At 49.4% G+C, this 23,501-nt stretch overlaps 1 protein-coding gene and 1 non-coding gene across 2 annotated transcripts in view; one reads left to right on the top strand and one right to left on the bottom strand.

The window, feature by feature from the left end:
* ik (IK cytokine) overlaps positions 1-23,501 on the bottom strand; it is a 64,177-nt gene that overhangs the window by 8,945 nt on the left and 31,731 nt on the right. The window contains exons 12-17 of the mRNA XM_038796269.1: positions 15,416-15,632; positions 10,223-10,241; positions 7,846-7,924; positions 4,349-4,429; positions 3,712-3,769; positions 2,793-2,881 (exon numbers count right to left, since the gene is read on the bottom strand). Of these exons, the coding sequence (XP_038652197.1) occupies positions 2,793-2,881; positions 3,712-3,769; positions 4,349-4,429; positions 7,846-7,924; positions 10,223-10,241; positions 15,416-15,632 (543 nt within the window). The remainder of the gene's footprint in view (positions 1-2,792; positions 2,882-3,711; positions 3,770-4,348; positions 4,430-7,845; positions 7,925-10,222; positions 10,242-15,415; positions 15,633-23,501) is intronic.
* trnas-uga lies at positions 349-430 on the top strand. The gene has a single exon. It is a non-coding gene; the product is annotated as a tRNA-Ser (tRNA).

Here is a 23,501-nt window from a genome sequence, read left to right as displayed (position 1 = left end):
GATTTGTGCTGTACATCATGTAGATGGTACACGCTACAGCCAAGGTGGAGAGTGAATGTTTAAGGTGTTGAATGGGGTCAATTGGACTGCATTGTCTTGGATGGCGAGGAGCTGCTCAAGCGTTTCATAGATTCATAGAATTTACAGTCCAGAAGGATGCCATTCGGCCCATCGAGTCTCACCGGTCCTTGGAAAGAGCACCCGACCGAAGCCCATACCTCCATCCTATCCCCATAACCTCACCTAACCTTTTTGGACACTAAGGGGCAATTTACCATGGCCAATCCACCTAACCTGCACATCTTTGGACTGTGGGAGGAAACCCACGCACACACGGGGAGAACGTGTGCTGTGATGGTTGAGTGGTTAAGGCGTTGGACTTGAAATCCAATGGAGCCTCCCCGCACAGGTTCGAACCCTGCTCGCAGCGAATAACCATTTAGGGCAGCACAATAGCACAAGTGGATAGCACTGTGGCTTCAGAGTGCCAGGGACCCAGGTCCGATTTCCCGCTGGGTCACTGTCTGTGTGGAGTCTGCACGCTCTCCTCGTGTCTGCGTGGGTTTCCTCCGGGTGCTCCGGTTTCCTCCCAAAAGTCCTGAGATGTGCAGGTCAGGTGGATTGGCCATGATAAATTACCCTTAGTGACCAAAAAGGTTCGGTGGGGTTATTGGGTTACGGGGATAGGGTGGAAGTGAGCGCTTAAGTGGGTCGGTGCAGACTCGATGGGCCGAATGGCTTCCTGCTGCACTGTATTCGTAAATTTAGAGTACCCAATTCATTTTTCCAATTAAGGGGCAATTTAGCGTAGCCAATCCACCGAGCCTGCACATCTTTGGGTTTGTGGGGGCGAAACCCAGGCAAACACGGGGAGAATGTGCAAACACCACACAGACAGTGACCTAGAGCCGGGATTGAACCTGGGACCGCAGGGCTGTGAGGCAGCAGGGCTAACCCACTGCTCCACCGTGCTGCCCTATGTTCTAACGTGCAGGCTCTGCACAGACAGTGACCTAGAGCCGGGATTGAACCTGGGACCGCAGGGCTGTGAGGCAGCAGGGCTAACCCACTGCTCCACCGTGCTGCCCTATGTTCTAACGTGCAGGCTCTGCACAGACAGTGACCTAGAGCCGGGATTGAACCTGGGACCGCAGCGCTGTGAGGCAGCAGGGCTAACCCACTGCACCACCGTGCTGCCCTATGTTCTATGTTCTAACGTGCAGGCTCCGCACAGACAGTGACCCAAGCCGGGAATTGATCCTGGGACCCTGGCGCTGTGAAACCATAGTGCTAACCATTATCCTGCCGTGCTGCCCACAGCTGTTGCAGCTGCACTCATCCGGGCATGTGGACAGTATTTTATCACACTTCTGACTTCAGCCTTGAATGTTGTGCAGAGGCTTTGGGGAGTCAGGTGAGCCACCCACCATAGGATATCCAACCTCTGACCTGTTGTAGCCACGGCAGATGTGTGTCTGGTCCAATTCAGTTTCCCCAGGATGTTGATGGTACAGGATTCAACGATGGTCACTTAATACCTGGAAGAAGTCATTAGATTCTATCTTGTTGAAGATGGCCAATGCCTGGCACATGTAGGGGCAGCATGATAGCATAAGTGGCTAGCACTGTGACTTCACAGCACCAGGGTCCCAGGTTCGGTTCCCCTCTGGGTCACTGTCTGTGCGGAGTCTGCACGTTCCCCCCCCGTGTCTACGTGGGTTTCCTCCGGTTTCCTCCCACCAGTCCAAAAGGCATGCAGGTTTTTGGGCAGCAGGGTAGCATGGTGGTTAGCATAAATGCTTCACAGCTCCAGGGTCCCAGGTTTGATTCCCGGCTGGGTCACTGTCTGTGTGGAGTCTGCACGTCCTCCCCCTGTGTGCGTGGGTTTCCTCCGGGTGCTCCGGTTTCCTCCCACAGTCCAAAAATGTGCGGGTTAGGTGGATTGGCCATGCTAAATTGCCCGTAGTGTCCTAATAAATGTAAGGTTAAGGGGGGGGGTTGGGTTACGGGTATAGGGTGGATATGTGGGTTTGAGTAGGGTGATCATGGCTCGGCGCAACATTGAGGGCCGAAGGGCCTGTTCTGTGCTGTACTGTTCTATGTTAGGTGGATTGGCCATGATAAATTGCCCTTAGTGACCAAAAAGGTGAGGAGGGGTTATTGGGTTAAAGGGATAGGGTGGAAGTGAGGGCTTAAGTGGGTCGGTGCAAAATGGGCCGAATGGCTTCCTTCTGCACTGTATGTTCTATGTTCAATGTTACTCGCCACTTAACAACATAAACTTGAATGTTATCCAGGTTTGAGCAGGACCTGACTGATTTTGATTTATTGTCACAGGTATTAGTATACAGTGAAAAGTATTGTTTCTTGCATGCTGTACAAACAATGCATACCGTACATAGGGAAGGAAGGAGAGACTGCAGAATATAATGTTACAGTCATAGAAGGTGTTAGGTTGTTAAGAGAGTTTAAAAGAGTTAGAATGAAGTTTTAGAAGCATAGAACGAGAGTAAAAGTTAGAATTAGAGGGTGTGCTGAGAACAGCTTGCAAGAAGTCGCCTCGCTCCGGCGCCATCTTTGTCAAGCTTTGTAAATCTTTGTGACGAGGAATAAGAGATGTAATCTCAAGCAGAATGAACTTCAGGGCTGTCTGTGACCCATGACCTGAAGTTTGGATATCCTAAAACTACAGTGTTCAACTTAATAATGTTCAGGGTTGCTTCATAGCTGATTCAAACCTGCCTTTTGTAATTAGTAAGGTGATGAATCGTCTGAAAGCACGGTGTACTTACTTGGGCAATGCCTCTTTGTTGTTCATGTATTCACTGTATTCCTCCTGTGTATCAAAATCCCAGCGTCCAAGGGGCCCTTTCTTGTTACCCTACAGAAAAAAGGATTAGAAATTAGGAGTTTGCACAGTTGCCTCAAATCATTTCCAAAGAGCTTGTTCCACAAACACACTAGCCGGTGCAGAAGGTACGCAGACTGGGGGAGATCACGGATTGATTCTGCACTGAATGAGTCAACCTGAGTTAATAGTAGGTGCTAAAGGCATGTTAATTATATTGTTCAGATAACAAGTAAAGGGCATTGTTTAATTAAGCACCAAGGGCACATTTACAAAGAGGGACTTCTGGAATACCGGGGGGTTGTAGGTAGAATATGCAATGCTGCATTCTCCAAATAAACCTATTAGCAAGAAAAGGATTGGAACCTAATTTCATTCTTCAGCCCTGCTGGATATATACATATTACTGAGCATTAAACAGGTTAACGCCTCCAATAAAACAGCAAAGGAATTTTATGCAAACAAGAAATGACATTTAAATAGCATTTTTAATGCAGTAAAACATCCCAAAATGCTTTACAGGAGTGTAATCAGATATTGAGCCACAGATGGAGATATTTGGATAAGTGAACATAAGATTGGTTAAAAGAGGAAGGTTTCAAAGACCTACTTAGATAGTGCTCTGTGATTGTGTAGTTATTGATGTCTTGACATTTGCTTCTGTGAAGCATTTGGAGGCATTTACTACCTTAAAGACACTATGTAAATGAAATTAGTTATCCCTGTAATGATTGGTTACAAGTTCTCACACTGGAAACTAACTTGCCTGGAAATCCTACTGTGCAACATTACTCTAGCATCCTGTTAATCCCCGGATATAGTACCATTTGGCTGCTTTAGAGCATTGGTCGCCAATTTCTTACCTGATCCATTTTACTGTAATCCACCTCTTCATCACTGTCAACAGCCATATCATCCAGCCTGGAACAGGAGACAAGATACCAAAGTCACTAATACAAGTGGTTCAACTGCGTCAATTTCATGGCTCAAGTGAGGGAGTGTCCAACACTCTACAGGTGACACTGGCTGCACTGCATTATCATTTATTAAATGTATCCTATTTTGGATTTACAAGGCTGGCCTGCACTAATCAAATTTCACAATTCAGGAAGGGGCTGGGCAGGCCTTCATGTCCAGTTTCTCCCACTAACCCCTGCTCTTGGCCCATAGCCTGGCAAAATTTTCCCCCCACAAGTATTCGACCAATTTCCTTCTGAAACTTATTACTGAATCTACTTCGACCATCTTTAAGGTAGCACATTCCAGGTGGCAAATCAAGTTGTAAAACAAAATTCCTCATCTCCCCCCTGGTTCTTTGGTCAATAATCTTAACTCTGGGACATTTGGTTACCAACCCACCTGCCAGCAGAAACAGTCTCTTGTTCTTTCTATCAAAACTACTGATGTATTGTTATTAGGTGTTGCGCACGCTGAAGTTTCCCCCAGAATTTGGAGCATCACTGGTCTATACTTTTCAGGTCAGGGATTTCCAACACTTACGTGGCTGGATAACACTCTGCATAGCTGTCGGATGTTCCAAAGAAATCTCCAAGGCGTTTCTTCTCTTCTTGTCTCTTTGCCTTGATATTCTGTTAAGGAAACACTGATGCTGCCACTTGGCCTGAATGAACCCCTAAGGAGGCTGGAAACTGAACTGTGCAATTCTACAGGGAAAGATCTGCAGCATTTATCTTAAGCACAGCATAATTTATTTTAAAACAAAATTAAAGAAAAAATACTTTTATGCTCCCTGATTCTGCGAATATATTTCTTTAGATATTAACAGGTTGGAAATCACCACTCCCGCATAGTCCAATCAAGGTGGAAATCAGAAAGGCCATTCAGAACATTTCAGCTTTTTGCATTTGGAAATAAATTTCAAGCCATCTCTATCCAACATTTAACTGCTTCTTAAATCACTCCTGGGTTTCCAGTTACATTATCCAGAAACTAGTTCCAGTGTCGATCTGTGGCTTGGTGCCCAGAGCAGCTCCAAGTACAAGGAACAGAATAAGTCATACATTTGTCGAGTGTTCATCCCCTTGCAATATGTTCCTCCAGTTCAGTAGCGTAGAGAGGATGCAGAACAGCTGAGTGAAAATGGCAAACACTGCATCTGGGTGAAACAGCAAAGTCTTCGTCTTTCTTTGTATGCTGTAATCACTATGCAGGATGTGGTGACCTCTACACCGAGAAGACCAAATGTAGATTGGATAACCGCTTAGCTGGTCACCTCCATTCAGTTGCTGGGCATGACCCTTGTTGGTAATTTTCATTCGCCATACCATTCCCATTGTCCTTAGCCTTGCACTTTACATTTACTTTACATCCTTCTGGATTCAACATTTCCATATCATAAACTCTGCTCACATTTCTTTTCAAACAGCAGCTGGTAGTGATTCTGCTGTACATTTAATATCTTCTGCCCTCAAACATATCACAGACCGTAGTTCATCCTCCTCTCCCCTACTTGCTTAAAATCTGTTACATAACAATCTTTATTGTCACAAGTAGGTTTACATTAACACTGCAATGAAGTTACTGTGAAAAGCCCCATGTGGCCACATTCCGGCGCCTGTTCAGGTACACAGAGGGAGAATTCAGAATGTCCAAGTTACCTAACAGCACGTCTTTCGGGACCTGTGGGAGGAAACCCGGAGCACCCGGAGGAAACCCACGCAGACACGGGGAGAACGTGCAGACTCCGCACAGACAGTGACCCAAACCGGGAATCGAGCCTGGGACCCTGGCCCTGTGAAGCAACAGTGCTAACCACTGTGCTACCGTGCCGCCCCTCTGTTCTGTTCGGACAAAAAGTCACCAGGCTGAAGCATCAACTCTGTTTCTAGGGCAGCACAGTGGCGCAGTGGTTAGCACTGCTGCCTACGGCGCTGAGGACCCGGGTTCGAATCCTGGCCCTGGGTCACTGTCTGTGTGGAGTTTGCACATTCTCCCCGTGTCTGTGTGGGTTTCGCCCCCACAACCCAAAAGATGTGCAGGATAGGTGGATTGGCCATGCCAAATTGCCCCTTAATTGGAAAAATAAATAATTGGGTACGCTAAATAACAAAAAAATACAAACTCTTTTTCTCTCCCTACCTGACCTGCAGAGTATTTCCAGCAATTTCTGTTTACATTTCAGATTTGCAGTATAAGCAACATTTTGCCCTTGAAAATACCAAAACATTTGGTCCAGACATTCAGGGTCTTACAAAGTGAGGCCAAAAAGATGAATACAGATATGGGGCGGAATTCTCCGACCCCCCCGCAGGGTCAGAGAATCGTCCGGGACTGGGGAAAATCCGGCCCCCGCCGTGGCAGAAATTCTCTGCCTCCCGGGAATTGGCGGGGGCGGGCATCACGCCCCGCCAATCGGTGTGTCCCCGCGCCGATCGGCGAGCCCCCTACGGCGATTCTCCGGCCCGCTGCTGAGGGGTCTCTCCCGCCGCCGTGGTTTCTACCACCTCTGGTGGCGGCGCGAGTGGGCCCCCGGGGTCCTGGGGGGGGGGGGGGGGGGGGGGGGGGGGGGCGCGGGCCGATCGCACCCCGGGGGTGCCCCCACGGTGGCCAGGCCCGCGATCGGGGCCCACCGACCGGCGGGCGGGCCAGTGCCGTGGGGGCACTCTTTTTCTTCCGTCGCCACCACGGCATCCACCATGGCGGAGGCGGAAAAGAATCCCCCAGCAAGCATGCGCCAGTGGTGACATCAGTGGCAGCTGACGCACCGGCGCATGCACGAACCGGCGAAGGCCTTTCGGCCAGCCCCAGGCGTCAAAGGCCGCTGGCGCCGTTTTGGGCACAAGTCGGCGTGGCGCCAACCACTCCGGTGCAGGCCTAGCCCTCAAAGGTGCGGAGCATTCCGCACCTTTGGGGAGGCCCGATGCCGGAGTGGTTGGCGCCACTCCGCTACGCCGGGACCCCCCGCCCCGCCGGGTAGGGGAGAATTCGGCCATGAAATGTGAGACAGATCAATGGCCGACATTTAGTCATTGCCTGGGACAGGGTAAATACCGAGCTGTCTGTGAGTCGTGGGATGGGTTAGGTATAACATGAACACCAATCATACAAATGTAAACCCAGCAACCATGGGGCCTTAGTTTACAATCACTAAACACATTCCCTGAATGTCATCTGTCCACTGCTTTGCATTTATTTATTCTTTCATGGGATGTGGACATCACTGGCAAGGCCAGCATTTGTTGTCTATCCCTAACTGCCCTTGAACTGAGTGATTTGCCCGGCCATTTCAGGGGGCAGTAAAGAGTCAACCACATTGCTGTGGGTTTGGCGTCACATGTAGGCCAGACCAGGTAAGGACGGCAGATTTCCTTCCCTAAAGGACATGAGTGAACCAGATGGGTTTTTACAACAATCGACAATGGTTTTGTGGTGACCATGCTAAATGAACACAGACAAATTCAAAATTAACATTCACATTCTTATATCCTGTGGTTCTATTCTTTTCTTTAATTTTTTAATATAAATTTAGTGTACCCAGTTCATTTTCCCCAATTAAGGGACAATTTAGTGTGGCCAATCCACCTACCCTGCACATCTTTGGGTTGTGGGAACGAAGCCCATGCAGACACGGGGAGAATGTGCAAACTCCACACGGACAGTGACCCAGAGCCAGGATCGAACCTGGGACCCCGGCGCCGTGAGGCTGCAGGGCTAACCCACTGCGCCACCGTACAGGCCCCTGTGGTTCTATTCTAACTCCAGAGACTTGGGAATACATAATCCAGGCTGACACCCCACCCCTCCAATGCAGTACTGAGAAAGCATTAGGTTATTGGATGCGCCATCTTTCAGACGCAATGTTAAAACTGAGGCCTTGTCTGCCCTCTCTCTAGTTAAATATCCTATGGTACAAATTTGACAGCGAACAGAGGAATTCTCCGCAGTGCCCTGGCCAACAGCCATCCCTCAATCAAGTTTTACTTTGTTTAATTTCAAGCTCTGTGTAAGCACGGGCCCACATTGCATAGAAAAGATATGATTCTGCCCCCTGCCATCCTCCAGTTCCTGCAAATTTTTCATTGATTGATTTAATCAGATCCTTTGTTGAACCAGGGGCTATGTGAAACAAAAAAAAAAGACAGATTAGTCAAGTCATAATACATTTTCGAGGACTCATTTCCTCTGCCAAGATATTTTCAAGAGGGTTCAAGCAATAATAGTTATTCTGACAGCACAAAATGACAACGGTGCATTTATTCTGATCTCAAATGTGTTCACCCCCTGTGAAAGGTTGTGCGGAGGCAAAGGAATCAGCAGTGGAAATGGAACAGGTTTCAATTTTCAGGCAGCCAGCATTGGCACCGAGAACTCCTATAGCATGGGCTGGATGAGTAATGTTTTTACACAAACCCATTAATCCCCAAATTGGAAGGGTGCCTCCTCCATCCATTCCCCACCCTCAATACCAGCCCCATCCTAAATGACCCTCTTATGGACTGACCTCATTAATACTACACCCCTGTATGCTTCACCCGATGCCGGTGTTATGTAGTTACATTGTGTACCTTGTGTTGCCCAATTAAGTATTTTCTTTTATTTCCTTTTCTTTTCATGTCTTTAATGATCTGTTGAGCTGCTCGCAGAAAAATACTTTTCACTGTACCTCGGGACAAGAAACCAAATCCAATCCAATCTTGGAAGACACTATAACACCCACACCACCTGCCCAATGGTCTCCAAGCAGCAGACACATTTTATTTGCTCATTCTCAGGACATAGTGACAAGACTGGCATTCATTGCCCTGGGAAGGTTGTGATGGACCATTTTCTTTTCTTAAAAATATGTCTATTAAAAAATGTTCATGTTAAACAAAACCACACAAAACAGAAATGCACAGTAGTAGAGGCAAAAATGCAAACGCACCTATTAACTTTAGCGTAAAAACTAAACTAACCCTCCCTAACAGCTGATGGTGACTAGCTCCTTAAAAAAGGGAAATGAACGGCTGACATCTTAGTAGAACCTCTCCACCGACCCATGGTGTACTAAACCTTCTCCAAATGTAGAAAAGACACAAGGTCACCCAAACACGCTGCGGCACTATGCGGAGTAGGATCGGTTGGCCATTTTCAACTGAGATGTCACTTCAAGAGGCAGTTAAGAATGAACCACGGGCAGCACAGTGACGCAGGGAGTAGCACTGTTGCCTCACGGCGCCGAGGTCCCAGTTCAATCCCGGCTCCGGGTCACTGTCTGTGTGGCGTTTGCACAATCTCCCTGTGTTTGCGTGGGTCTCGCCCCCACAACCCAAAGATGTGCAGGTTAGGTGGATTGGCCACGCTAAATTGCCCCTTAATTGGAAAAAATGAATCTAAATTTATATAAAAAAAAGACTGAACCACACTGGAGTGGGATTGGAGTCAGATATAAACCAGAACAGGGCAAGGGCAGTAGCTTCCGTTTCCAAAACCAGCTGGGTTTTTACGAGAAACTTCATGGTAACTTTTACCAAGAATAGGAATTTGAAAAATAGCGTTGGAATTCTCCATCTGTAATAGTGGGGGAGGATCTGAGCTCACATTCTCAGGTTAGTCTAGGTTTCCGGGTATATCACTCAGCAACATAACCATTACACTCCCATTCCTTTTCAACAATTTCCCCCTGTGCGTACATGGATCAAACTTGCTAAAATTCACATGGCAAAGAGCGATACAGTCAGCAGACCGTTGGGACATTCATTCTATGATCAGGCACAGTTGAATTTGAAGCCAAAGGTTGATGAAAAGAATCCAGTGTACAATCAAATTCTGAGAAAATATTTTGGTGCTGCTGGGACAATTTTACAAAATAACACACAAATTAGATCATCTTGTTCATTTACACTGCCAAAAAGACACACCCACAGTGAACATGATTTGCAACAAAACGGAATTGTACAACACTGCATGCCACGGGGTTGGAATAGGTGTCACTTGCTGCGTTACAACTATTCAAAGATTCTAAATTATTATTCTGTGAAGGAAAGGGTGTGAGAGGACAAAATAATGAGTGGAAAGAAGGGGAAAAAAAAACTTTTTTTTTTTTAAATTTAGATTAGCCAATTATTTTTTCCAATTAAGGGGCAATTTAGCGTGGCCAATCCACCTACTCTGCACATTTTTGGGTTGTGGGGGCAAAACCCACGCAGACACGGGGAGAATGTGCAAACTCCACACGGACAGTGACCCAGAGCCGGGATCGAACCTGGGACCTCGGCGCCGTGAGGCGGTTGTGCTAACCACTAGGCCACCGCGCTGCCCCGGAAAAAAAAACTTGAGAGAGAACTGCCAAGCCAAGACATGGAGCTCTAAGCCATCTAAGAACTAAATGGAGACAGCAGACGTGATAATTCAGCCCTCAAAAAAAATACTCACCAGCCTCCAATTCTGTCGGCTATTTGAAGGAAAAGAAAATGGAAATAAATTAGGATTATTGCAGCCAGAGTAATTACTGACATAGCGCATGGATCTAACTAACCGACAATTACAAATTCAAGAAATACAATTTAAACAATCATATACACACACTGAACAGGCTGAGTTTTGTGAAGAATCTCTCCAGCTCTTATTCCCAAGCGTTTGAAGGATGAATTACACATTTATTAACCACAACAACGGTTCAAATTATACTTTCAAGCAACAGCACAAAATTAAGAAGAGTACAATTCCATTCAAATTTTCAGCGCTGAGCCCAGTGGACCATCCTTTCCACATTGAGTTTTTATTCTGCAGCTTTTGTTTTCATCAAAATATCCCAGACAGCTGCAAAGCTTTTCAAGTTGGTCAGTTTTTGGGCACCACCTTGAGCCTGCACTTGCCGTTCGGGGAACCGGCGGCAAGGGTGGGGAAAATCTAGCAGGAATCGGGAAACATGATTCCCGCCGGAGAGATTGCGTTTCCCCATTTTCCTGCCCCTCACCGGTTATGCCATGAGGTTCACCCCCACAAAGAGTGTGAACCTCATTTTAATAAATTTGGGGGGAGTGCCGGCTCTACTTCAGCAATGTTAGTGGGGGGCTGCAGTACCGGTGAGGATTTTGGAGAGGTGGGGGTGCCTATACCCCCTTGACGGGGGCTGCGGGTCGTTAGGCTGCAGCGCTGATCAGAGCGCCCTTTAAAGATGCCACCCGATCTCTTTGGAGCCGGTTCCCAGTTCTGTGTGGGCCGGTCCCACCAGAGTGATGGCGGAAACCAGGCCCTCAGTTATTTGGTGCAAGGGGTTCAAGATTTCACAGGAAAACTTGTCTGTCCAACTGGAGAATTATATGCCAGCTTTCTGTCTGAATCTGACACCTTGCCAAATTCTAGTAACATTCCGTCCTTTGAAATTTTATGCTCTCAAAGACTCGAAATGTACTAAAAACTGTTTATATATATTTGCCGTGCCTGGTCAGAAACCAATGCAGGGCCAACAGTGCAACTAGAATCTAAATAACAGTGGCATTTAATTAGGTCCTCTACAATGTATCTTAATGGATTGCAAACTTTAAATAAAGAGCCACACTTGGATTTCAGTCCTAAATAGAGATGCAACAGCAATGTCAGGATCCACACACTTAGAGGTCTTCATGGCAAACCTTCAGCGTAAGCCTAAAGACATTTGCGTATGTTATTTTCAGGATGGTTATACTTAAACATCAATGGCAAATAATTATTTATTGGATTCACTTCGGCTTGGAATGTCCATTACTCTCAACTGGTTTCTCTCCGAATGCTTTCAGTCTGACACAGGAAACTCTGCTGGTTCTGTATACCCACAGACACCAATTTCAGAGACTTCACTACTAAACAGGAATAAAGGAGCACGAGTAGGCCATTTGGCCCGTCGAATCTGCTCTGCTATTCCATTAGATCACGGCTGACCATCTACCTCTACCACTTTCCTGCCGGTCCCACATCCCTCAATGTCATTATTACCCACAAATCTATTCCATCTTGAACATCCACAGCCCTCCAGGGGAGAAAATCCCAAAGATTCACCACCTTGCAGATGAAGTAATTCCTCCTCATCTCAGTCCTAAATGGCCTGCCCCTTATTCTGAGACTGTGTGCTCTGGTTCCAGACTCACTCTCCAGGGGAAACATACTGGGCTGGATTCTCTGCCCCGCCGCATTTCTGTTTCACCCCGCCGGCGGGATGCTCCGTTATGCCGGCTGGTCAATGGGGTTTCCCATTGTGGGGCAGCCCCAACGCCGTCGGGAAACCCCCGGGCTGCCGGCAAAACGGTGCATCCCACTGGCAGAGAATCCAGCCCACTATCTACAGTTACCCTGTAAGAATTAGAACGTTTCTAGGCGGACACATCAATACCAGGAGAGTGCTGCACTGTCGGAGGTCCTGTCCTTTGGACAAGAAATTGAAACCGAGGCTGTGATCTCAACTGGATGATAACATCCCTATTTACAGAAGGGCAGTGGAGTTCAGCCTATTGTCTTGGCCAATACCTTTTCCCACAATCAACAGCATAACAGACAGGTTTCCCATTTCTGTTTGAGAGAGCTTACTGTGCGGAAACTGGTTGCCACGTTCCTTACAGAGAACAATGACTACAATTCAATAAGTACTTTATTCACTGTAAAGCATTTGAGAGGTCTTGTGGTTATGAATGATGCTGTATTAACACAGGTCCCTTCTTTCAAATTCATTTTAATTGACAAATCCTTCCACTGCCTCATTGCAGCCTACCTCCCTTTGCCCTGAAGTCTCTGTGCATGGCCACTGTTATTTGGACTCAAACCCATGTTCTTCCCCCCTTCCCATCAGTGGGCCAGCCTCCCCCATTGTACCCTCATAGTGCTGAAACCCTCATGTCTCCAGCTCAAGCTAAAAGGGCGGTATAGAAATGCAAGACTTTTCCTATTCCCTTTGTTCTGTCCAATGCAATGCTAACACTGCTTCTGTCACCGCAGAAGTGAATGTTTCAGATTATTGCTGCTTTCTCTAGACTTGATGAAAAGTCATCAGCCCAAAATGCCAACGTTGTTTCGCTCCCCACAGATGTTGGATATTTGCAGCATTTTTAAAAAATGTCAGTAATTTGTTTTTGTTGCAATGTTAACCCGATGGATTTGTTCTGATGCTGATTAACCTACTGCTGTAGCACAGCATCAGTACCTGAGCTGAAGATGGCGATGGGTGAACACTGATCCAACGATGGATGAATGTCCTGGGATTTTGCTTAGTTGACTCTGGGGAATCAGCATTCATACAGAACATTCCCATGGGAGATTAAATGGGTGGATAAAGTCTAAGATAGGGGAGAGTGAATATGAACTGTGGAAGGAGACTAAATGGATTGCAGAGTCCATGTCAGGGTAGTATGTGGAAGGAGGGGGTTGACAGGCCAAACACCATCTTCTTCATTCCAGACGGCATGGGAGCAGAAGTAGGCCATTCAGTCCATCGAGTCTGCTACACCATTCAATTACATCATGAAAGATATGATGATCCTCAACTCCACTTTTCCACCTCGATCTGGCCCCGGGGGTGCTCATTTCCTTCCGCCTTCGCCATGGTCTTCACCATGGCGGAGACGGAAGTGACCCCCTCCCCCGCGCATGCGCGGGGATGACATCAGCAGCCGCTGACGCTCCGGCGCATGCGCGGACTTACGCCGGCCGGCGAAGTCCTTTCAGCCCCGGCTGGCGTGGCGCTAAAGGCCGTTCGCGCCAGCCGGCGGAGCGCCAACCACTTCCGCACCTTTGGGGCGGCCCGACGCCGGAGTGGTTCACGCTACTCCATCACGCCGGGACCCCCGCCCCGCCGGGTAGGGGAGAATCCTGGCCCTTGATTCCCTTACTGATTAAAAATCAGTCTACCTCATCCTTGAACATACTTAATGACCGAACCTCTACAGCTCTCTGCGGAAAAGAAATCCACAGATTAACTACCCTCTTGAGAGAAGAAATTCCTTATCTCTGTCTTAAATAAGTGACCCCTTACTTGAGATACCTTCTGGTCCTAGACCCTCCCACAAGGTGAAACTACCTCACAGCAACTACCCTGTCAAGCCACCAGAGAATCCGATGCATCTCATTCTTCCACAGGCCCAACCTCCTCAAACTCCCCTCAGAAGAAAATTCCCCCATACCCGGGATCAACCTAGTGAACCTTCTCTGGACTGCCTCCAGTGCCAGGATATCTTTCCTTAGAGAAGGGGACCAAAACTGTTCACAGTATTCCAGGTGTGGTCTAACAAGTGCTTTGTATAGTTTTAACAAAACATCCCTATTTTTATACTCCATTCCCTTGAAAATAAAAGCAACATTTGACTTGCCTTCCTAATTACCTACTGAACTCGCGCGCTAGCCTTTTGCGATTTATACACGAGGACCCCCAAATCCCCCTGTGCTGCAGCTTCCTGCAGTCTTTCTCTATTTAAATTATATTCAGCTGCTTTATTCTTCCTGTCAAAGGGCATAACTTCACATTTTCCAACGTTATATCCCATCTGCCATGTTTTTGCCCACTCACTTAATCTGTCTATATCCCTCATATATCCCTCTCCCTGTTGCCCATTAACCTCAATTTGTGGCAACAATTTATTTATTTTGTGCCGAATACTACATGGGTTTAAGTAGAGCCATTAATTTTTCCCTTTTACAATTTTCTCCCCCTATAACCCTACTTGCTGCTTTTTTAACGTTCCTATACTCTGTTGCTCCGTGTCAGACTCGGTGTCACTACCTAAATAGCTGCCTTATTCTTTAGCTTTGAAAGCCTATATATCCCCTCTCCATCCCCCTCTATTTAGTTTAAAGCCTTATCTACTTCCAGAGTTATGCGGTTTGCAAGAACACCGGTAAGATGTAGGCCGTCCAAAATTTAGATTCTTATATTTCTCCATTTCATTCAGAATTAGGCCATTCCTTTCAGAACCGTTAACTCGATGTCCTTTACTGTACTGAGTTTACTTATAGATACATCGTAATCAAATCTATCAATAGCTCAATAGTTTATTAAAATAGCTCTGCTGCTTTTAAAATGATCAATTTGACCTCAAATTTTGTAACATAGATACGGCTCTTGGAAAAACACAGAAACTGTTTTGCAGATTTTACTGAATGTTCCTGTGCTTGAAAGATAAATACAGAAAATCCCATTAATCTTCATCACAGCTCTGTAACAAAAATAACACCGTTAGTCATTGAGTTTCTGTCAAGGGCACTAATGTTCCTTCCCCGAGGAATGCTGCCAACATAATAATCTATTTGTGTCACCAGTAGGCTTACATCAACACTGCAATGGCATACCATTGAGTGACGGGGGCATCAATCCCTGCTCGGGAAGGGGTTGGGGGTGAGCATATAGCCCCACCCGCTCACAGCATTCCTTTCTCTTGCTTATCTTGAAACAGAAAAGTGCTGAGTGACTGACAAGACCACACCCCACCACCACAGAAACAGTGAATCAAAGCCCAGAAAGACATGGAGGACCACCAAGTCAGCTGCTGGCCATGAATGAAAAGACAGGTAAGGTATGAATGACTGCCGGGAGTGTATTATAAGCTTCACTGCCTTTAAAGCTGGAGCTTGCTGTACAATTAATACAGAGTGATTAGAGCATACCTCATCGTCCACTCTTGGCTTCTCGAAATAGTTGTGTCTGGACTTCTTCTCCTCATCCCTTTCTCTTTCCCTTTCTCGTTCCCGCTCTCTTTCCCTTTCTCTTTCCCTCTCCCGTTCCCGCTCTCGTTCTCTCTCCTTCTCACGGTACTTTTCACGTTCCTTTTCGCGAACAACCTTCGCAGTTGTCGGTACATAGTCACCAATGTCATCAAAGATGCTGGAAGTAAACATTGAAAGGTAAAGCGCGCCAGCTCACAGTAAACATTGAAAGGTAAAGCACGCCAGCTCACAGTAAACATTGAAAGGTAAAGCACGCCAGCTCACAGTGTTGTCCAAAAACTGAGGTAAATCTCTCTGAAAAAAAGATTGGTACAATGTTATATGTCATTATGCCAAATGTCCCGCACTAACGTTGGGGGAGAGAGGGTGGAGGGGATTTGCACACAGAAGTTGGGGACAGAGAGGGAAAGGGTGGAGCAGAAGAGGATGGGGGGGGAGGGGGGTGCAGAGCGAAGTGTGGGGCCATGGGGGGCAGGGCCGCAGGCAGGGCCATGGGAGCGGGACAGGGCGGAGGGTGCAATTCTCTGCCATTCAGACTTTAGTGCTGACGGTTTACTGCCCTCCAGTTAAAGCTGCTTGCACGATTTGTAAACTGTTGATGTAATGCATTCTCCTCTGTGACTTCTCAAAGGATTTATCTATTATTCTGGTCTGCATACATCATCAGAACTCCACCTTGGTATGAAAATCTTTTTAAATAACCACGTCAGGATTTAAAAAAAAAGAGCAAGTGCTTGCCACTAAAAAACTCATATTCGAAGCTCCTGCTATTCCGAAGCCAATAGTTGGACAGATAGTATTGGGTGTGACTGGAACAATTTGGTCAGCAGTCCAGTCTTTCCGACGAGATGCTAAACTGAGGCACTGCTCAAAGATCCCATGCTGTCATTCAAAGCAGAACAGGGAATTCCTCTGGTGTACACGATTCCTATTCTTCCTTTAGCCAACACCAATGAAACAGATTATATGGACCCTCATTGAATTGCTCTTTTTGTTTGGTATAGTTTCCTGCATAACTTCACTTCCAAAGAAAGATATAGTATCAGCCTTGGCTCAGCAGATGGGACACTCACTCGGTACCAGAAGATTAAGAGTTTCAGTCCCAATCCAGAGATTGGAGGACAGGATTTAAATTGACGAGACTTCCGGTTGCGGCTATGACTAGCTAAGCCGCACATTTGGAAGCTCCTGCAACAAAGGTGTTTTTGGGCCAATTGGAGGGCCCCAACGGCGCTGAAAAAACGAATCCCGGTGGGGGAAGGTCCCCTGAGGAGAACTAGACCGATTTTATGGTCGGTACCCGGAGTGGAGCGGCAAGAAAAACGGCAGCAGCTCCCCAAAAAAAGCGGGGGAAGAAAATCAAAATGGCGGCCGGCGGTGCACCGGAGGAGTGGAAGAAATGGGCGGAGGAGCAGCAGGCCGCTCTCCTCCGTTTTTTCACGGAGATGAAAGTGGAACTCTTAGAGTCCATGAACGCGACGGCCACCAGGTTGGTGGGAGCCCAGGCGATCCAAGAGGCGTCGATTAAAGATCTGCAGCAGGAGATGGCCGCGAGGGAGGAGGAGGCCACAGTCATCGGGGCAAAGGTGGAGGCGCACGAGGCACTCCACACGAAGTGGCAGAGCCGCTTCGAGGAGCTGGACACTCGGATGAGGAGGAAAAATTTGAGGATCCTGGGCCTGGAAGAAGGCCTGGAGGGGTCGGATCTCCCGGGATATGTGGCGGAGATGTTGAGCTCCCTGATGGGGGAAGGGGCCGGTCCGGCGCCCCTGGAATTGGAAGAGGCATACCGGGTCATGGCCAGGAGGCCTAGGGCAAACGAGCCCCCGAGGGCGGTGCTGGTGCGGTTCCAGCGGCTAAGTGATCGAGAGAAAGTCCTGAGGTGGGCTAAAAGGGAGAAAAGCAGCAAGTGGCAGAACTCGACGGTAAGGGTGTACCAGGACTGGAGTGCGGAGGTGGCAAAGCGGCGGGCCCGGTACAACCGGACAAAGGCGGTGCTACACGCGAAAAAGATCAAATTTGGAATGTTGCAACCGGCGCGCTTGTGGGTCACCTACAAGGACCAACATCATTATTTCGAGTCCCCAGAGGAGGCCTGGACCTTTGTACAAGAGGAAAAGTTGGACACGAACTAAAACCTGGGAGCACCGGCGGTCGTAGCCGCCGGGGGACTCTTGATTGTGCAAGTGGCCCTTTTCTTTTTCAGGCCAGGTCGGAACTGGGTAACAGTTTCGTGGAGTGGTTGGGGTGTTTTTTCTCGAACGGTTGACTTTTCTGAATATTTTGAAGGTTTCGAGTTGTTGGGTGTTTCTGTATATTTGTACTGTTGAAATCTCTATTGTGGGTCGTTGGCTTCTTATGGGGTGTTTTTTCCCGTTTCCAATTTCCCTTAGTTATTTACCCCTCCTACCCTTTTTCTTTGGGTGCTTGGGGGGGTTTTTTGGTTCTTTTTTTTCTTTTCGGGTTATGGTTATCTGCGGTTATTTATACTGTTTGATGGAGGGTGATGGTTGGGCACGCGGTTAGTTGATAGATAGTTAATTATTTTGTTATTTAAGTATGTAGTTAAGTATTTATGTATTTAGCTGCCATTGGGTATTTGTATTTATATCGTTAAGTTGGGGAGACGGGACGGGGGGGAGCGGGTTGATTATGCGGGTCTTTCTCGGGGGTTTTAAGGGGATCTTTCACGGGCGCAGATGGGGTGAACCGGGAGGAGTCGGAATGTGGCAGGAGCAGCCGGGTCAGCGGAGACCAGCTGACTCTCGGGAGTACGATGTGGGGTACATCGCGGCTAGGAGGGGTCCTAGCCAGGGGGGGGGGGGGGGGGGGGGGGGGAAGGGGGGGGGACTGGGGGGGGACACCGGGTTGCTGCTAGAAAGGCCAGGGACGAGAAGGGGAGAGCCGGGGGGGGTGGGGGGGGGGGGGGGGCCATCGCTATGGGAAGCGGGTCAGAAAAGAAGGGATGACCCGGGGCGAGCAAGGGACAAGACATGGCTAATCGACAGGGAGTAGGGACGGGTCGCTCTGCGACCCGATTGATCACGTGGAACGTAAGGGGGCTGAATGGGCCGGTCAAAAGATCAAGGGTCTTCTCACACCTGAAGGGACTGAAGGCTGATGTAGCAATGCTGCAGGAGACTCATTTGAGGGTAGCAGATCAGGTCCGCCTGAGAAGGGGGTGGGTGGGACAGGTGTTCCACTCAGGCTTGGATATCAAGAACCGGGGGGTGGCGATTTTGGTGGGAAAGAGAGTGTCGTTTGTGGCGGCAGAGGTGGTGGCAGACAAGGAGGGCAGGTACGTGATGGTGAGGGGTAGGCTGCAGGGAGAGAGTGTGGTACTGGTAAATGTGTATGCCCCGAACTGGGACGACGCGGGGTTTTATGAGGCGCCTGCTGGGCCTCATCCCGGGACTGGAGGCAGGGGGCCTGATCATGGGAGGGGACTTTAATACGGTGTTAGACCCTGGGCTGGATAGATCGAGTTCCAGGACGAATAGGAGGCCGGCAGCGGCAGAGGTGTTAAGGGGGTTCATGGAGCAGATGGGAGGGGTAGACCCATGGAGATTTGGTAGGCCTAGGGCGAGGGGAGTATTCTTTTTTCTCCCCACGTCCACAGAGTGTACTCTAGGATCGATTTTTTCGTATTGAACAGGGGGCTGATACCGAGAGTGCAGGACACGGAGTACTCGGCCATTGCGATATCGGACCATGCACCACATTGGGTGGACGTGGACATGGGGGAGGCGCGGGACCAACGCCCGTTGTGGCGCCTGGATGTAGGGCTGTTGGCGGACGAAGAGGTGTGCAGAAGGGTGAGAACGGGCATTGAGAACTATCTGGGTACGAATGACACAGGTGAGGTGCAGGTGGGGACGGTCTGGGAGGCCTTGAAAGCAGTGATTAGAGGAGAGCTGATCTCCATAAGGGCACACAGAGAGAGGAAGGAGAGGCAGGAAAGGGAGAGGCTGGTGGGGGAGCTCCTAGAAGTAGATAGGAAATATGCGGCGGCGCCAGAGGAGGGGCTATTAAGGGAGCGGCGTAGCTTGCAGGCCAGGTTCGACCTACTGACCACTAGGAAGGCGGAAATGCAGTGGAGAAGGGCGCAGGGTGCGGCGTATGAGTACGGGGAAAAGGCGAGCAGGATGCTGGCACACCAGCTTCGTAAGCGAGATGCAGCCAGAGAGATTGGGGGAGTGAGAGAGAGGGGTGGGGATGTAGTGCAGAAGGGGCAAGAGGTGAATAGGGTCTTTAGGGACTTCTATAGGGAATTGTATAGGTCTGAACCGCCGAAGAGGAGAGGGGGAATGAAGAACTTTCTCGACAAATTGGGGTTCCCAAAGGTACAGGAGGAGCTGGTGGAAGGGTTGGGGGCGCCGATAGAGCTGCAGGAGCTAATTAAAGGGATAGGCCAGATGCAGGCGGGGAAGGCGCCGGGGCCGGATGGGTTCCCGGTGGAGTTTTACAGGAAATTTGTGGACTTGGTGGGTCCAGTGCTGGTGCGAGCCTTCAATGAGGCGCGCGAGGGGGGGGTTCTGCCTCCAACAATGTCGCAGGCCCTGATCTCCTTGATTTTGAAGCGGGACAAGGACCCGGTCCAGTGCGGGTCCTACAGGCCTATCTCCCTCTTAAATGTAGATGCCAAGCTGTTAGCAAAGGTCCTGGCAACCAGGATAGAGGACTGTGTGCCAGGGGTAGTCCATGAAGACCAGACGGGGTTCGTGAAGGGACGCCAACTTAACACAAATGTTCGGAGATTGTTAAATGTGATTATGATGCCAGCAGTGGAAGGGGAGGCGGAGATAGTGGTAGCGCTGGACGCGGAGAAGGCATTTGACAGGGTGGAGTGGGAATACTTGTGGGAGACGTTGGAAAGGTTTGGGTTTGGGGAGGGATTTATCAAGTGGGTTAAAACTGCTCTATTCAGCTCCGATGGCAAGTGTGGTAACAAACGGGAGGAGGTCAGAATATTTTGGGCTCCATCGAGGTACTAGGCAGGGATGTCCCCTATCTCCCTTACTCTTTGCATTAGCGATTGAGCCGTTGGCGATGGCACTGAGGGGTTCAGGGGGGTGGAGAGGACTGACAAGGGGAGGGGAGGAACATCGGGTCTCGCTCTATGCGGATGATTTGTTGTTGTATGTGGCAGACCCGGAGGGGGGAATGCCGGAGGTAATGGGGATACTAGCGGAGTTCGGGGACTTTTCGGGATATAAATTAAATCTGGGGAAAAGTGAGGTCTTTGTAATACACCCGGGAGACACAGGGGAGGGAATTGGGAGGCTCCCCTTCAAAGAGCAGTTAAAAGTTTTAGGTATTTGGGGGTGCAGGTGGCAAAGAACTGGGGGACCCTACACAAGTTGAACTTTTCCAGACTGGTGGAGCAGATGGAGGAGGAGTTTAAGAGGTGGGACATGGTGCCGCTGTCGCTAGCAGGGAGGGTGCAGTCAGTTAAAATGACGGTCCTCCCGAGGTTCTTGTTTTTGTTCCAGTGTCTGCCCATCTTCCTCCCCAGGGCCTTTTTCAAGAAGGTAACGAGTAGTATCATGGGGTATGTGTGGGCACATGGCACCCCGAGAGTTAGAAGGGTCTTTTTGGAGCGGAGTAGGGATAGTGGAGGGCTGGCGTTACCCAACCTTTCAGGATATTACTGGGCGGCAAATACATCGATGGTACGAAAGTGGATGATGGAAGGGGAGGGGGCAGCCTGGAAGCGCATGGACTGAGGGCGTCCTGCGGCAACATAAGCTTAGGGGCACTGGTAACGGCACCATGGCCGCTCCCTCCCACGAGGTATACCACGAGCCCGGTGGTGGCGGCCACCCTCAAGATCTGGGGGCAGTGGAGGCGACACAGGGGGGAAGTGGGAGGTCTGATAGGGGCACCACTAAGAGGGAACCACAGATTTGCGCCGGGAAACACAGGAGGGGGATTCCAGAGCTGGCAGAGGGCGGGTATTAGACAACTGAGGGACTTGTTTATAGAGGGGAGGTTTGCGAGCCTGGGAGAGCTGGAGGAGAAATTTGGGCTCCCCCCGGGGAACACGTTCAGGTACCTCCAAGTGAAGGCATTTGCCAGACGACAGGTAGCGGGGTTCCCCGCGCTCCCCGACAGGGGGGTGAGTGATAGGGTGCTATCAGGGGTCTGGGTCGGGGAGGGGAAGATCTCGGACATCTATAAGATTATGCAGGAGGTGGAGGAGGGTACCAGTAGAGGAGCTGAAAGATAAGTGGGAGTTAGAGCTGGGGGAACAGATAGAGGACGGGACATGGGCAGACGCCCTGGAGAGGGTTAACTCGTCGTCGTCATGTGCGAGACTAAGTCTCATTCAATTTAAGGTACTGCATAGAGCCCACATGACGGGGACAAGGATGAGTCGGTTTTTCGGGGGTGAAGACAGGTGTATTAGATGTTCGGGAAGCCCTGCGAATCATGCACATATGTTTTGGGCATGTCCGGCACTGGAGGAGTTCTGGAAGGGGGTGGCAGGGACGGTGTCGAGAGTGGTGGGGTCCAGGGTCAAGCCAGGATGGGGACTTGCGATCTTCGGGGTTGGGGTGGAACCGGGGGTACAGGAGGCGAGGGAGGCTGGAATATTAGCCTTTGCGTCCTTGGTGGCTCGGAGGAGGATCCTGATTCAGTGGAGGGACGAAAGGCCTCCGAGTGTTAACACCTGGTTAAACGACATGGCAAACTTCATCCAATTGGAAAGGATCAAATTCGCCCTGAGAGGGTCGGTGCAGGGGTTTTCCAGGCGATGGCAACCCTTCCTAGACCTCTTGGATCAGAGATAGAAACTGAGGCCATGACAGCAGCAACCCGGGAGGGGAGGGGAGGGCGGGAGGGGGGGAGGGGGGGGGGGGGAGGGGGGACAACGACGAAGGAAGTACGGTAGCGGCGGTGGCACGGGCAAGGCCTGCCCGAGGACGCTGCTAGAAATGATAAGTTGGTCTGACTGTCGGTTCGCCGGCGGGGGGGGGGGGGGGGGTGGGGGACGCGCGGGTAGGGGGGGGGGGGGGGTTTCTTTTTTTTTTTCTTGTTAAGTAGGGGGGTTTGATTTTGTTTTGTTATAATTTAAATGTAAATGTAGGGGGGGTTAAAATGTTTGTATTTTGAAAAATTCAATAAAAATTATTTAAAAAAAAAAAAGGATTTAAATTGACGCTCACAGTCTGAGGATGTACTGCAGTCTCAGAGTCCTGCCTTTCAGGGGCTGGTTTAGCACACTGGACTAAATCGCTGGCTTTGAAAGCAGACCAAGGCAGGCCAGCAGCGCGTTTCAATTCCCGTACCAGCCTCCCCGAACATGTGTCGGAATGTGGCAACTAGGGGCTTTTCACAGTAACTTCATTTGAAGCCTACTTGTGACAAGCAATTTTCATTCAGATGTGACAGACGATGCTCTGCCCCTCTCCTCAGCTACACATTAAAAAATTCAGTTTGAAGCAGAATAGGGGAACTTTTCCCGGTATAAAAACAAGAGATGCTGGAAAAATCCAGCACGTCTGGCAGCATCTGTGGAGAGAGAAACAGAGTTAACGTTTCGCGTACGTAAGATTCTCTTGAAGACATCCTATGGACCGGAAACGTAAATCTGTTTCCCTCTCTGCAGAGGCTGCCAGACCTGCTGAGCTTTTCCAGCAGTTTCGGTTTTTATTTCAGATTTTCAGTATCTGCAGTATTTGGCTTCTATTTTAGAGTTCTACCCAGTGTCCTGACCAATATTTATCCCTCATTCAGCTTCGCAAAACAGGGCCGGGATTCTCCCCTGCTCGGCAGGGCGGGGGGTCCCGGCGTGTTGGAGTGGCATGAACCACTCCGGCGTCGGGCTGCCCCAAAGGTGCGAAGACCAAGCCCTCACATTGAGGGGCTAGGCCCGCGCAGGAGTGGTTCCCACTCCGCCGGCTGGCGTGAACGGCCTTTGGCCCCACGCCAGCCGGGGCCGAAAAGGTCTTCCCTGGCCGGCGTAAGTCCACGCATGTGCCGGTGTGTCAGCGGCTGTTGACGTCATACCGGTGCATGCGAA

Source organism: Scyliorhinus canicula, chromosome 4 (assembly GCF_902713615.1).
Source record: "Scyliorhinus canicula chromosome 4, sScyCan1.1, whole genome shotgun sequence".
NCBI classification, from domain to species: Eukaryota; Metazoa; Chordata; class Chondrichthyes; order Carcharhiniformes; family Scyliorhinidae; genus Scyliorhinus; species Scyliorhinus canicula.
Note: the sequence above shows the minus strand (reverse complement) of the source record. Positions and strands in the feature narration are given on the sequence as shown.